This window comes from Coloeus monedula (genome assembly GCF_965178545.1).
Source record: "Coloeus monedula genome assembly, chromosome: 1".
In the NCBI taxonomy this organism is placed as follows: Eukaryota; Metazoa; Chordata; class Aves; order Passeriformes; family Corvidae; genus Coloeus; species Coloeus monedula.
The window spans coordinates 20153416-20169190 of NC_138781.1; the positions used below are offsets into that span (position 1 = coordinate 20153416).

At 40.1% G+C, this 15775-nt stretch overlaps 1 protein-coding gene across 2 annotated transcripts in view; it reads right to left on the reverse strand.

Moving 5' to 3' along the window:
* The window catches only part of CACNB2 (calcium voltage-gated channel auxiliary subunit beta 2), a gene marked incomplete at both ends in the record, with an annotated part of 243356 nt that extends 234200 nt beyond the window's left edge, over window positions 1–9156 (reverse strand). For both annotated transcript variants that reach the window (XM_082298428.1, XM_082298424.1), the window contains one exon: window positions 9058–9156. In XM_082298428.1, the coding sequence (XP_082154554.1) occupies window positions 9058–9156 (99 nt within the window). The remainder of the gene's footprint in view (window positions 1–9057) is intronic.
* Between the last annotated feature and the right edge of the window lie 6619 nt (window positions 9157–15775).

Genomic DNA, 15775 nt, shown 5'->3' on the forward strand with positions numbered 1-15775 from the left:
TGTAGAATTATTCATCCAAGTCACAGTGATTAAAAAGTACAGTTTGTTGTGCAGCTAGTTTAAATAAACAAGGTGGGACAGGAGGCACTGGAGCAGTCTCCAGTACAGCACAGCTACGAGCAAAGTCAGCTGAGGGAACATTAAATGACAAGAAGTGAAAAGCAACTTGTTGATTGAGACACAATCTTACAACTGAGGGAGATTTCACAATAATAATTTTTTACAGTAAGTTCAAGAAAGTAAAAGCAGTATAACAATAAAAAAGGACTATATTTATAACTGGGTAAGGGATAATACGCAACTAAAAAGCAAAGGCATCATTTTTATCTACTAGGAATTTAAAGAGACATTAAGAGAAAGCTGGCAGTTGGCTGAAACAAAACTTTGAAACTATGGTTTAGAAACACATAAAATCATGGTTTAGAAACAAAGCAAATGCAGGCATGTGTCCACAAAAAGCTATTTGCTCTGTGCATTGAATGTGGATCATCAATAAGTATCTTTACAATAAGTTGCAAGGAAAAAAAAAAGAAATGGTTCAAAACTATGTTATTTGCAACCACTTATTTCTGTGTAAATGAGTTCAAACTGTGTAGACTGTAAACCGTGCCACAACACCACCTCTGGGCTGGGCAACTTCAGAGCATTGGGCCTGAGTTTAGTGGTTCTCATAGTAGGGGAGAGTGGGCTCCAGTGCAGGCTGAAACACTTAAAATCTCATACTGGCAGATTTTCAATATTGTTTCTTCAAAATCTGAGTGCTGTTCTTATCAGTAACACATATGGTAAGTATGATGAATATTTTGCAATCTAAGAGTATCTGAGGACGACAACAGAGAGCCACTACTAACTTCAGACCATTTGACAAATCCAGGTAACATGCCTCCACAAGATGCAAGAGAACAATCTCAAACTGTATCTGTGTTGATTCTGGGCGAGTTTGGAGCACTGGTTGAAATCTAATATACCAATCTTTTAGAAAGGATGACTCAAGAAACAACAGTTCTGTCAGCTGGACACTCACCCTCAGTAAAGGTAGTATCTGTTTTGCCACTAACCTAACAATGACCTACAACAAAGCAATGTTGTATCCCCCAAAAAGTAGATTTATGGAAAAGACATTTTTCCAAGCTCATATGATTTCTTCTAAACCACAAAACAGCCATGTAAGAAATTTCTGAAGGGCACCCCAATTGATTCTACATGTGCTGGTCAGGGTAGAACTATAACAAAAACAGCATGCTGCACATTATAGGGGTGAAAATAGGACTTTCTGATGAGTCTAGGACAGTAACCCAGCAGGTCTTAAAGTACAAAATTAAATTTCAGTCAGGAATAGTTTTACATGGTTGCATTTCTAAAAGGAACCTTTTATAATAGAAGAATTTTTTGGTAATAGAATGGTCTTCCTAGATCAGCAAAAATTAGTAGATTAGAACCACTGTTACAAGAAAATTGTTAAAAATATTTTCCAGTTATAATAGACAGTTTTATCAGAACCATCTTTTTCCACCTAACATAATTAATATACTCTTCCACCTAATATAGTATTAAAGTACTTAAAATACACAAAAAGTACAGTAAATACACAGCAGTATTCTACAAATAAAACAACATCTTTAGATCAAAATTTACCTGTTATGAATGGTTCCTATTGAGTTAACAGACTGTGGCTACCCACAAACATTCTGAACTCCTTTCCTACAATTTTTGTGGAAGAATATAGAAATATACTTACAAAAAAATGAAGAATTTCTAACATTTATAAAGCATATAATGCATCTACATGAGGATCACACTAACTAGGCAATTTCATAAATGGTGTACAGTACAATATTGTGTAATTCCCAAGGAGATAATTAAAAAAATGTACACATATGCTCTTTCACAGTCACATTTTTTGTATTTGTCTCCAGTTTCTACAATATTTATTTTAAGTATCATAGTGCTTGTTCTAGTGTTCTGTAAGTGAAAACTATTTAGAAGCATAAGCTACATACTAACTTTAAACACAAAAAAACCTGTTGACATGATGGCAGGCCGTGGCTACAGACTGTAGGCAGAGTCAGTTTCACACCTGCCTCTTCGCACAGACCAATTTTCAGTCAGAGAAAAGGGGGACAACTTTGGTATGTGGGAAAACTGGGATACGATGACTCTTCTCATTATTTTAAACGATGCTAATCGGGGACTACCTTTGTCTTCCACACCTTTCAAGCTTATTCCCACAGTCAGAAATGCCTGTGTATTTTTTCCATAAGATCTTAATGCAAGAAGGAGGCCTTTGACCAAAAAAAAAAGAAAAAAGTAATGATCTATCAGGTACTTTCAATTCTCAGAAAAAAAAAAAAAGAACATTTTTCCCCAATATGTTACTGTGATTTTCATGCTAAAATTCATTCCCTTATCTGTGTTCTGTGCAGCAGTTGGCTGCAATTAGGTAGCTAAAAATAAAGGGCTGAATCACAACATGAGGACATTGGCCAGTAAAAGCAGCAACACGGGGCAGTGTTCTTAACCTATATGGTAGCTGTACCTAACAGAACAACTACCAGAGAGCAAATGCCTCAGCACCCCAGTGATGTCTCCAGTGCCCAGTGGTGGCAACCTCAAAACCCAGCAGGGCAGGGTTGGCACACCATAATTTTCCCCAGCTGATCTGAATACAACTGACTCCAGCCCTGTGAACAAGCCTGTTTATATAAAAAGTTTGCTGACAGTAATGTTCTCATGAATTTTAGCAGAACATCTTACACAAACATAAAGTTACATATACATGTGTTTACAAGACCAAAAGTGTAGCTTCGTTTATTAGTCAGATGTGTGAAATTCTTTTAAAATTGGCTGAGTTGCCAGAGACGAAAAATAAAATACACACATTTATGTTCTAAAGCTTCATAAAATACCTGGAAAACAACATGAAACCTTACCAAAAAAAACCACAAACCAAAACCAAAAACAAACTAAGGTAGTTTTGTAAAAAACATTTCATCAACCAAGTTTTAACAAAGCAAAGAAAGACTCTGCTTTCCAACTCTGATTAGAAAGTATATTGTACAACCTTTATTCAACCCATGTAATCAAATGAAATGTGGGAATCATATGAAGCATTAAAGGCATACATAGCAGTTTTCTGATAATTAACAGTTTTATATACAATTACTTGTTATTGTAAACAGACGAGATCAATGCTGCTCAGTGAAATCCTTTAATTTTAATGAGGTTCTGTCTCAACACATAAAAAACATGCATCTGTAACATTTAATCCTGTAACACACATGACAAGCAGAAGGCATAGTTTATCCCTGTAGGCAAAATACTATCATCTGGAAGAGGAAATATAAAACATTTAAAACTCCCAACTATCTACAACCAGGGAAGTGATGTTCAGTGAGAGGCTTAAAATGCCCTTCACCAGTAACTACTCTAATGGTATTTTATAGCAAAGCAGTGGTGAGGACTATAAAAAGGATGAGTCTGAACTTTACCTATCTGTCACAGGTAAAATAGCACCAGTCATTGAGACTGATGGCAGGTGGCAGAGGTAAACCCTTAAAAACTGGTCTCATGAAGGAAGGGCACAGATGATTTAGGCAGTAGAGTCACTGACACCAAGTCAGGTCTGTGACATACCCTCAGCAAAGAAGTTGCCTGAGGAGCACAGACTCATGTTACCATAGCAGAAAAGAATCCCCAGCTTAGGTCTCAAAACCTGGATTTTTCCAAACAAGTAACATTTGCTATTGGGACAAAACTCAGAAATAACAGGACTTCCTATCAGGAACCCTATCAAATTGAGGATCTCCATATACAGTCATCAAGTTCACGCAAGCTACAGGGATGAGTCTGCAAAGTCCATTTCACAATCATTTATAAAATCCTACACCGACACCAAAACAAAAATCCATCCAAACAAAATCCTTAAGCCTCCACAAATAATTTACTTCTCAAAACTTGCAAATATAATACATAAATAAGTATTTGACGGATGCTTCTTTTTCCCCATTAAAAGGAAAGAAAACTAATTTCTGCCAAGCAATCTGTAATGGTTAAATCTTAGATGCTCTTTTCTGCTGGCCTGTGATAAAGCCTTGCCAACACTGCATCTAGAAACAGCCCTATTCTCACCAGTTCCTATACTTGTAAGCCATCTCCCAGTGCTCTCACCCTGGCCTCAGACCAGGTCATCTGGCAGTTTCCACCTGCCAGACAAGAATCTGGGAACTTGGCTGGCTCTCCTCCTCCCCAGTGGCTTGGAAACCCACCTTGGCGCAAACCTGCTGCACATCTATTTGTAATGCCAGTGATGAAGATGTCAGCTCCCAACTCAGCAAAACAGGAGCACACAACAGCAGAAGGTGCTGAAGCTCATGCCCAAACCCCACTGTGCCTCCTGCAGCCTTTGAAAACTGGCAACTATAGTTGTAGGCCACATGCCTGTACCTCCCCACCTGCTCTCCACAGATTTCTGTACTTCACTGACACAAGCAAACAAAGAAATCCGACTGTGACAGAAGGATGCCTGCAGGACCAACAGCCAACTATGAGGCAGCTTCCCTCTGCTAAGGGTCTGCTACCCTGAGGACAGAGACCAAGGCAAGCCCTTGGAGGCAGGTTCCTTGATTTATAAAGTCTTCTATCCTGGCACAGGAAAGAACTGAGTAAAAGAAGCAGAAGAAAAGTAACTGAGACTCCAGCCTTGGAATAGCACAGGAACTTTTCATCTGTACATACAAAACAAGACAAAACCAGAGATTGCCTCTAGAAGATGGTTACCAGATACACAAATAAGTTAGGACTGAAAGCGCTGAACTGTTTCAGAGGGATTTTACACTCTAGGATAATGCAAAGAACAACTACTATATCCCATTTATGCTGATAATGTATAATACCCGAGTGGAAAATATCTTTGGAAGAGGTGAGTATGCAAAATCACCTTTCACTGCTTGAGTACAGGGTAATGGAAAAAACACCCAAAGAGCAGAGGAGAATCATCAGGAAAGTAATAACTGAAACCTGAAAGGCTTTCTTCAGTGACGGTGTATTAAAATTTATTTTTGTCAGTAAGGAATACAACACTGAAAGGAGATTACCACATCTGAAGAGAAAGCACTACCCCTTGCTGAGGGCCATGAGGAAGTCCAATGAATGGAACTGGATTTTATCTCTTCTTCATTTGTATATGCTCCACTGAATTGCTGCCACATTGGATCTGGCTTCTAGGGATGCTGCCAGAGGAGAGTAAAACCTTCCATACCTCTATAATGAATGGGTATTGTTATTATTAAGTAAGCAAAGGGATATCAATTTTGTTCGTTTATGGCTTACAAAGTATTCTTCCAAGTCAGTACTGGGAAATACATGGTTGCAAAATGTTTGTTTGAAGAACAGGTAAACACAGTATGAATTGTGATAAATCAGCTCAGCTGAAAGCAGCAGAGAGCAGTGTGATTAATCTGCTGAGAATAAATCTCTGGATGTTCTTTCCATTCCTCATTACCACAAGACAGGCAGTGAAGGGATGGTGCTATACAACTGAGAAGGTAGCTGGAAACTCAGGAAGGACAACAGCCAGAGTAAGGGCCTGCAACTAAGCTGATTTTCTGGAATCACCACATGCACATGACTCTAAAACTCACCTTAACATCAATCGTAGTTGATGCAGAAGGAAAACTGAACAAGCCTGTCCCCTAGCCTCATGCATTCAGTTTACCCTTGGCAATGCAAGCTGGAAAACAAGCCAAGCACTCCAGGGATGATGAAACCTTTAGACTTGGAAGGCAGAAGCACTTAACAGTACCATGTAACAGAGGAAATCTAAATGCAGGTGAAAGAGCTGAAGAAAACAATCAAGAAGAGAATTGCTTTCACTTAAAATGTGTCAGGTTGTTAGGACGTGCACTGACAGATGATGCATAAGCAGGCAAGAAAAAGAACAGGAGGAAAATAATGAGGAATAGGAAAGAATTCATCCAGTGTAAGATACCTTCTCCCTCCACAAGGTAGTCTGTAGTTGCTTGATAGAAGTTTTCATTATGTTTTCTTTGAAAAATCTTTGTGTAATTTACTCATCTGATTTGCTATGACGTTCCCTAATGCACAGCACAGGAAGCTTTATGATGAGAAAACAGCAATAGAAATTGAATCTAATGATTTTTGAGGACTGAGGGACTTTGAAGTAGGATCATAAGAAAATTACATGGGAGGGAGGGAGGGGAAAAAAGAAAAGAGACTGAGAGTTACCATGAAAGACATTAATATGCTATGTTGTATTATAAAAAAATCAGACTAGTATCTGGGTTAATTAAAATTATTAAACTGAATATTCTACTAATTTGGATTCCTAAAATAAAGGGGTTCTTGAAATAAAGAACTAAAAAGAAGACTGCAGTTGATTAAAAAAAAACAAAAAACAAAAAACTGATCACCAAACACTGATACATTTGAACAGTTTGCTTCTTTTACGATTTCATAAAACCAAATGCTGATTTTATTACAAAAGGACCACACCTAAAACTACCACTTTGCACTGACATATACCTGGACATTGTGAATAAGTCCACAGTGTAACTGTTAGCATGCAGATTTGCCTGGAAAAAACTGGACATCTGAAACTATATTGCAACGCAATCTAAGACCAAGATCACACTGAACTATATATAACTAGGACTATGTTTCTACAGTAATGTGGACCTAAAAGCCACAGAATTTTAGGCAATACAGAAAAATACACCAATATCTTGTCACAATTGCAAAGAAGTTCCCAGGAAAAAATACAGTATTACTGTCATGATCAGCACCCAAAGAGATTTTATTTGGTTTGCAGATCTTGTTAGGAAAATGCATTATGAAAATAAGAAATAGATTTTACACAGATGCTGTATGACAATATTTCACATCTTTAACTACCTTTTAAGTGAACTACTTCTAGAGTGCTAACTACATTCACTCCTCTGCCACGTGGTGACAAGTTTGGCCAAAATGGATGGACAGGCACAATCCAAGATATTGACCAGGATGTTAGGATAGGTTAAGAGAAATCTCAGCAAAAGTAAAATTCTTGTATAAGAGAAGTGTTGATACTTGTTACAACTCTACAAAAGCTCTTCAATAATACTTCACTAAAGCATAATTCCCAGAAGAAGCACTTCAGAGTGAACACTTTTAGGAGTGACATCACTCCATAAGCTCGCGTGCTGGGTTGTTGTTTTTTTTTTCCTGACAGATTATTTGGCAGGAAATGTTTCTAGGATTGATATTCAAGTATCTTAGTGAAAAAGATAGTGGTACACGTAACTGAAGTACCTGCAGGCAATCTACCTGATGATTCACATGTCCTCATTAAGCCTCCCTTCTCTGGGAGTGTGTTCTAAAGCAGCAAGATTTTACAATATAGATTTTTTTTAAATGTTCATGGAACAAAGATCCAAATCAAAATAATTGTCTCTAAATGCAGTGCTTGCTAAGTAATTAACTTGTATTATTATACAGACAAAGGGCTCTTTTGTTTCCATAATCTTATTTCCTCTATACCAAAGGTTTATGTATGACTAAAACAAGTACATATTGAGAAGATGATTCCTGTTCTGACTGATGACTTTGATTCCAAAAACTTAAAATCATCCCTGAGCCAAAGAGCTGCATTATTACTGTCTTAAAAAGTGAATCTTTTTGTCTGTGAATGTTCAGAAACCTGTTTTATAAAACAGAACATAAATGCATTACCTGAAACATAAATAATGTGGGTGTTAGCAAACTATTCTTCCTCTCTAAACAGAGGTTCTTTAAGCCTAGTAAAAAGAAGGGGTGAGAAATCGATTTTATGATCAGTATTTGACATTTGTCCACAGCAGAGAGGCACCATATGATTTGACAGTTGCTGATTCTATGCTTAGGGCTGAAAAGATATAAAAAGGGGGAGATTTGTAGGTCAGAAATTAGCTCCCTTGCCACTGCTTCTAGAGAAGCTGGCAAAGCATATGGCCCTACTGAAATGTCTGTTCTGTGCTTGGAGGCTACAGACAAATTCACATCCAAAGAGACACTTCTTTAGTTTCACCTAGTCTCTGCTTCAGTGCCTGGATTTTGTTCTGCTGTCACCAGGCCTGGGTAAGATCAATCACCAAGACTGTTGACAGACTGACAGCATTCTCCTCTGTCAATCCAGCACTTCTGGGATGAAGCTGGTCCACCTTCTCAAACAAGGCATCAGAGATAGCTTTGGCAGCAGCAGTAAAAACTGCACCCCAAAGGGAAAAAAACCTCTGTCCTAACAAGACCACGCACGTCTGTAATCTGAAATGCACACAATCAGATTTTACCACCCTTTTACTGGGTTTAAAAACAGCACTCTGAAGTCTTTGTAGCCAACTATTGCAAACTCGAAGATTATGCAACATTCATATATTAAACAGAAACAACCTTTCAAATTATGAAGTCTTTACTAAGTGTGCCTTACCCTGCCTCCTTCTCATCACACATCCACCTGAACACTGTGCACATGAACTGAGTTGTTAAAATTTCTGAGATGACGATACAACCACCTTCTGCACGGAAATCGAGCAGCTTAAATCTGCAGCATGCTCAACACCTTCAGCCTCCCCAAAATTCCTCATGAACTACTGGCGTGAGTCGCCTTCCCTCACCTACAGACTGTCACCAGCCCGTGGAAAAGACGAAGGAGGTTTCAGCTGTGTGTGGTAAGCATCAGGTACAGAAACAACAGGTTACTGGAGCAGGGAAGAATAGCCGTAGCCTGCGAGTAATACATGTACAGAAGAGCAGCTTAACAGCAACGTATTCTTACATATTCATCCTCCAAACAACCGCAAGGTTCTTTTGACTTACGATGCTTCTACGGCACAGAGCATCCCATGTATGTAATTAAACAGCATTTGAGGGTGGGGGCGAAGACAGGGGTTTCGGGCGTCTTAGGGGAGCCGTCAAACTTTTCCGACGGCGGTGACCGAAGTTGAAGGACGGGGAGCTCCGGCAGCCCCGCCGCCCTGCTCCGCGCCCCCGCCCCGCTGCCGCCGCCCCGGCCGAGCCCCGCGGTACCTGCGCTGCCGCCGCCGCGGGCAGGGGGTTGTCCAGCAGCTCCATCTGCACCTCCTGCGCCGGGCTGGGAGGCGATTTGGACATGTCGCTCTGGACCATTGGCGAGGAGAGCGGGTGGCTGGGCGCCGAGCCCCTCGGCGGGACAGAGCCGAGCCGTGCTGAGCCGAGCCGAGCCGGGTCGGCGGGCGCCGCTCAGCGCCCGGCCATGCCGAGGAGCGGGCGGGCGGCCCTGCCCAGCCCGGCCCTGCCCAGCCTGGCTCTGCCCTGCCCGCTCCGCTCCTCTCCGCTCTGCCCTGCCCTGCCTGCTGCCGGCGGGGAGCGCTCGGCGCTGGGGGACGGGGCAGCGCCGGCGGCGGGCGCGGGGGAGGGCAGGGGGCGGCGCGTGGGGAAGAGGGAAAGTGACAGCGAGCGGCTCCCTCAGGCAGCGCCGGCGGCGCCGCGCCCGTCGCACCCAGCGCGGCCGAGCGGCGAGCAACGGAGTCGGGGCTGCGGACCGGGGTGCGGTGGGTGCGGTCAGGCCCTGCTTTTCCCTTCAGCCCTGCCGGACGTCTGGACCCTGGCCGCACGGCATCGCCTGCCTCAGCCCGCATCGAGCAAAACCTCTGGTTTTAGTGAGCAAACCGGCACTTCCACAGAGAAAGTTCCATAGGTCTCTCGTGTTTGATAGGGGTTTTGCCTGTACTTGGAGGTTCCCGTGCACATATCAACAAGGAATGTGTGAGATGAAGCCCACTGTCTAATTTTATATAACCTGTAGCCGCACAGTCTCAGTCGTGCAATCGGGTACCCCCAGGAGGCTTTTGAAAGACCCGTTCGTAAACTGATCGGGAAAATCACCCTCCACCTCTGAGATGATCTGTCATTATTTATGAATGACAGATTATTTTTGTGACAGCCAACTTAATGACTGTCCTGACAGAGACTAAACCCTCTGACCCCATAAAGCCCACAGTGGGCTGCTACCTGTAGTCTTGTTACCTTCCTTTATCTTCACTGGATGGGACCTAGCTGTGCTCCATGCAGCATGAGAGGGAAACTTACGTTTTCAGAATCACTTTGTGGTGGTTTGTGAAATCTCTTACCAGCTGATTGTAAACACTGAAAACTCAGTCTAGAAACTGACTGGCCTGAAGTCACATACTTAAAATCACAGCCATTACTAAAAGCAATAAAAGTCACTTTCAGGAAAAGAAGCCAGCAAACCAAAGCCAGCACAAAAGCCAGATCAATTTCAAGAAGTACTTTCAAGCTGTCCAGATTGCATGGCTGATTTATTTCATTTTTCATAATAGCTAATCAGCTTCCTTTCTGAATTAGCTTACCCCTGTGGATTTTCTCATATGAATAGTGAAAATCTTACAGGAACTGCTCTTTTTTTTTTGTGAAGGAATTAGCTTTCTCTGCAAGTGGAAGTGCTCTGAGGTTTGAAGAACTTTCACTTGTCCAAAAAGTTTCATATTTAGTTTTGAAGACAAAATTTCAAAATTAATTTCTAGAATTTTTTAAGTTGTTGTCAATGACAAAACAGAACCTTAATTTAAAGTGAAAGTGTAGCTTTATTGCTTAACTTTCATTCAAGTAGCTCAATAGAGATGCTCAGCGATCTTGAAACTATAAAGATGCTGGAGCCTGGACTGCTTCCAGATGTTCTTCAAGTGGCAATAACCAAAAAGATGTTTTCTTTTTAGACATTTGGTGTGAAAAATGCATACTTCACCTTCTAGTAGGGGCCTTGAAGCAGTTGTTGCTTTGTCACTTACAAATTAGATTGTTTTTGTGACCATCATCATTATTAAGGAATTTACTAAAAAACCTAAACACAGTATTCCTGTTAATGATTTCTAGGTGGCATATTATTATTGAAAGATGTTGGCTTTGAATTTCTAACACCCTTATAGCTTTGGAACAATTTATTCTTCTGTTTTGAACCATGTCTAGGAAAGGCACTTGACGATCCACCATGATTCAGTACATTTACTTGGTAGATTTTCAGGCATCTGTCAGGGATTGCCTGTTCTCTCTCACACAGAGAAGGGAGTGGAAGTTGCTTAATCATGTAACAGTGGCCCTTCATATTGCCTTCTGGATTTTCACTTGGTAAAGAATGTATAAATAACAGCATTTTTTTAAGTATACCATCCTTCTTTAAGAATAGTAGTGATCATTTTTGAAACATTACGGTTTCTAAAACCATAAATTGTGAATCTGGATTGAAAGAGTACTTCTACTCTCTTATAAATTAGAGCTTGAATATATCAATTGAAGTTCATTTTCTGTGTGCTCAGTCTTACACCTTTTTGTGATTAGTTTGTCTTTTTTTTTCTTTCCATTATAAAAATATAATGGTAATGATTTTGCTTTTTGATTTTAAGTACACACATATAGGGTCTGTAGAAAGCAGACTCAGGAAAGACATTCCCCCCTCCCCCCCCCCCCCCCCGCCACGCCACACACACACAAATAACATCTGAACTTTTAGTAAGTTTGTTTGGTTTTTCTTGATGAGGAAAAACATTCTACACAACAGTTCTTTAGCAGCAATTATCATTCATTGCCTTCATGTAATGAGTGGCTAGAAGATTAGCATTGAAAAATAATTAAATAATTATGAGTATCTTATTCCATTTCAATCCTTTTGTTTAGCAGTTAATCCAAGTTCTCTAACCTTGAAATGTGCAGTGAAAATCCTTCAGCCGAACACATATGCATGCAGTCATCCCTCTGCATGCTGTTTTTGGCCCCATCTGCTCCAGGATAAGGGTCAATGTGTAAAAACAATGTGCAGAGATTCTAAATTGCTTGTTCTTTCTCAAGGGGAAAAGCAACCTGGTATGTCTAACCCCTTCTCAGCAGAAAAACACACTGCTGCATTTATTTACACATTTATCTGCAATGAAGAGGTGTTGTGCATGCTTATTTGGATTTTTATAAACAAGTAAATATTAGAAAACCAGAAGAAAACACAAGCTGTTTTGTTCATAGGGCTTTTTTTCTTTTAAAAAACAACCCCAAAAAGCTTAGGCTGAAAAACAAGATAACCTGATTTGGGTGCCAAAAATAGCTGGGTTTTTTGCATGAGAGTTTAGATGTTCTTTTAGAGCAAGGTGGGCTGTATTACTTTGCATGTTTAATTGTTCTTTACCACCAGTATAAGAATGTGGTGTCAGCACCATGTCCTAACATTTGTAGCCATGTATGGCACGTACAAGTTTGGTTTAGCCTATAACTATCACCTGAATGTGCAAAAATAGGCCTAGGAGGGTTGGCTGATATTTGTGCAAATGCAGCTAAAAGATAGTAACTTAGACCCAAGGGACTTCATTAGAAACTTGCACAAATACAGACCAGTGAGCTTACAATTATTCTTATGAAACTAATAAAAGCTTCTAACTGAGCATATGCTTAAAGCCCTGATATAGACAATTTCTTTAGGACTTCCACTTAAAAAGAAATGCTGGCCATCTATTAGTCTTTGCCACCTCCTACCTAAAATGAATTGTAGCCAGAAATTCAATATTGTGAAAAGAAGAATTCACTTGATTACCTGTTTTTAGTATCTCAAAACAGACATAGTTCATCTTCTTCGGTGATAAACTGGAAGCTGCCTGTCACAAGTGCGAATTGAAGGGATTCCTCTTACTTTTCTACTTTATCTTTCACACAAGTCTGAACAAAACCACTCCAGACAGGCTCACTTTTGAATCCGTTATCAGTCTGTATCAGAGCACAACACCACCTGGCTGGATTTAATGAACTGATCCATTTTCCCAGCTTGTGTTTATTATGCTTTATTCTTGGATATAGACGCCATGCGGCAAAAAACAGTCCTGATTGATATTGTTACAATGTATTCAGGAGAAAACAGGACTGGAAGGAGGAAGGTTTCCGCATGATGGGAGATAGGAGCAAGATATAAACACTGGCAAAAATGCTTTTAATGCACAGAAAGGCTCGCAATACTTCAAAAAGCCACAACACCTACTAAGCACATATTTTCAGCCCTTCGCAAAACGTGACCAAAAAAGGCACGCTCCTGCTCGCAAGCTGTTCACTTTGTGAGAGGCAAATCTGCTGTCGATGGGTTGTATACAAAGTTCATGTTTGATTAAGCACTTCTGCAGAAGTTGCTGGTTTCAGTTGATATTTTCTTTGCTTTTTCATTGCTCTCCTGTCATAACTGAGATTGCATATCTCCTTTTGTATCCCCAGTCCTTACCAACTATGGTGTTCCTATTTATAGCATCATTTCATTCTTATTAAATACTTGAATCACAAGAGCACAAAAAGGCTTTATAGCACTCTCACCGACAAATATGCTCAGCCCATGTGAGTTAGTGACATGAGAGACAGATTTTAATAAATCATGTGGCCTGTGTCCAAGGACAAGCATCCAAGCTCTCCTCACCTCCTTGAGGATGGCCTTTTCTCCACCCTTCATTGAGTCCTGTGCTCAGTTTGGGCTTCTCTACTTTTGGGTAGGCTTTTTTTTCAACCCAACAATCATTTATTTGTGGCACTGAGGCAAAACTTCATTCAGAATAAATGGTGTAAGAAAAGACAGTGACAACCTCTAGTCAGTGTGAGGATTGCAAAACCATCAACGTGGTTGACAGTTAACTCATCATTACCAAGGCTGCTGGCAGAGTTAATACATCTGAGAGTACTGAAATTCTTTGCCAATTTATACATTCACAGATCTGAAGTGCAAATCGCTGATGGCACCGCTCCATGTTGCCATCAAGTCAGTTTTAACAGTGAGCATTTGCCAGATGTCATTTCCCTTCCTCCTTGCCTTGGCTGAGCTAATCTGATCCTCCATGGCACACTGCTTGGCTCTCGGAGCATGAGGGACTCCACTCCAGAACTAAAGGTAAAATGTAGCAGAATATTAATTACCTTTCCATAGGGTAAATCTGCTGCTTTGTCTCTATGAGCCATCCTGCCATGAAGACTGAGTAGTGCAACTGCCAGGGTGAAAGGGGAAGGAGAGACAGCAGGGATACGCAACTCGGAGCAGGGCTGAAAAATTCCTTCCTGGCAGCACACCAACCCTTAAGGCAGCCTAGCTATAAACATCAAACTGCAAGGGCTTGGTTTTGAGAACATTACTGCAGAATAATGCTGATTTGATTTCAGAAAAGTAATTTTTGGTAAGTACTTTGAGTTTATGCAGCAAAAGCAGGCAAGGAAAGACAAGTCTTCAAGCTTTTGTTTGTTCCTCCTTTTTCTCACATATTGCTAAGCCTCTTTTACTCAACTTTCACCCAATCTTTGCCAAAATTGAAGTTCTCATTTTGTAAGAAAATGATTTTCAATAAAGCACCCTTCAAGTTTTATAAGAAAAATTATTCTGAGAAATAAAATATCAGCATTCACATCAATACTGTGATGTAAATGCTATAATAGCCACAGTCAATTAATTGCCATCAAAACCATCTTATCTATTTCCAGAGAAAATTTTTCAAGGGAAACCTTTGTGCCCCTAAAACACGAAATGGTGCATAAAGTTTCACCATCTTCTCTGACTCTGTGCTGCCCTGAATTTTATTGAGACAACTGTCCTTGAAGTGTCCTTCAAAAACCTAGAAACCAAGTTAGTACTGACATAATAATTTTCTATTGTAACATTGCAATGGTATCCCATATGACTTCTCTAGAAAAAAATTGCCAAAAGCCTAATAGCAGCATTTTGATCCCAGTCACGTGCAAAGAAGAAAACAGTGGCAAGTATCAATCAAATGTACTACACATTTTGAAACTAAATATATACTTTTATAGTGTTTTGAAATAATGTATTTTAAAACACACTCTCAAATACTTCCTATGACATGTTTCTCAAATCTTTATGGTTTCCTTATATCATTAGATGCTAAGAAAACAAATTTCCCTTCAAATTTGCCCTGGTCTATTTTGTAGGAGAAATAGCTTGGAATAGGTTTGTTTGGTTTTTTTAAGTTTTTCTTCATGATGGAATTACACTTATAAAAATAATAGGAAAAGAACAACCTCTAAAATTACATATCTACTAAAAGCAACAGCTAATGTATTGGTGTCCCAGCCTGTGCCACCCAGGACTTTAAAAATCAAACCACTCTGTACTATTCCAGTGGGCAGCACAGGAGCTGCTGGTCCTGGTGAAAGCCATGGTGAAATGCATCCATGTTCACTCTTGGGTTGGTTTCCTGAATGCGTATTTCCGAAAAAGGCAGCAAGGAACAAAAGTGATGAAGCATTGCTCTTTCGAGGAGGGCGTTTCAGGCCATCAGTGATCCCACAAAGCATCCATAAAAAACCAAATCTTTAGTATTACTTAAAATAATCCCTTAATAGGAAATCTGATCAGAACTGCTTTTCCTTATGGCATTTGGGAAACTCTGTGGTCACTGAATACAGGTTAGAGACAGGCTGCATCAGCTCTGGTGTGCCATCAGAAGTCTGCCCAGGTGAATTCAATAGGCAGAGGCAGCTCCATGGCAACAAAAACTAAAGAAACATCCTGTTAGCCAGAGACCTAATTCTGCAAAGATACATGGAGCATATTCTAGCACAACAGGAAGAAAAATACATTTCAAAGAGTGATAATGGGCAAAGCCTTAAAAAATTTCCTCCTCAAGTGAAGAAGCAGATCATGGTCTTTGGTAATTAGCCATAAAGGATTTTTCCTGAGAACAAAATATATTCCGGATGAGATTTTACAGCCTTTGTTTGGACAATATTC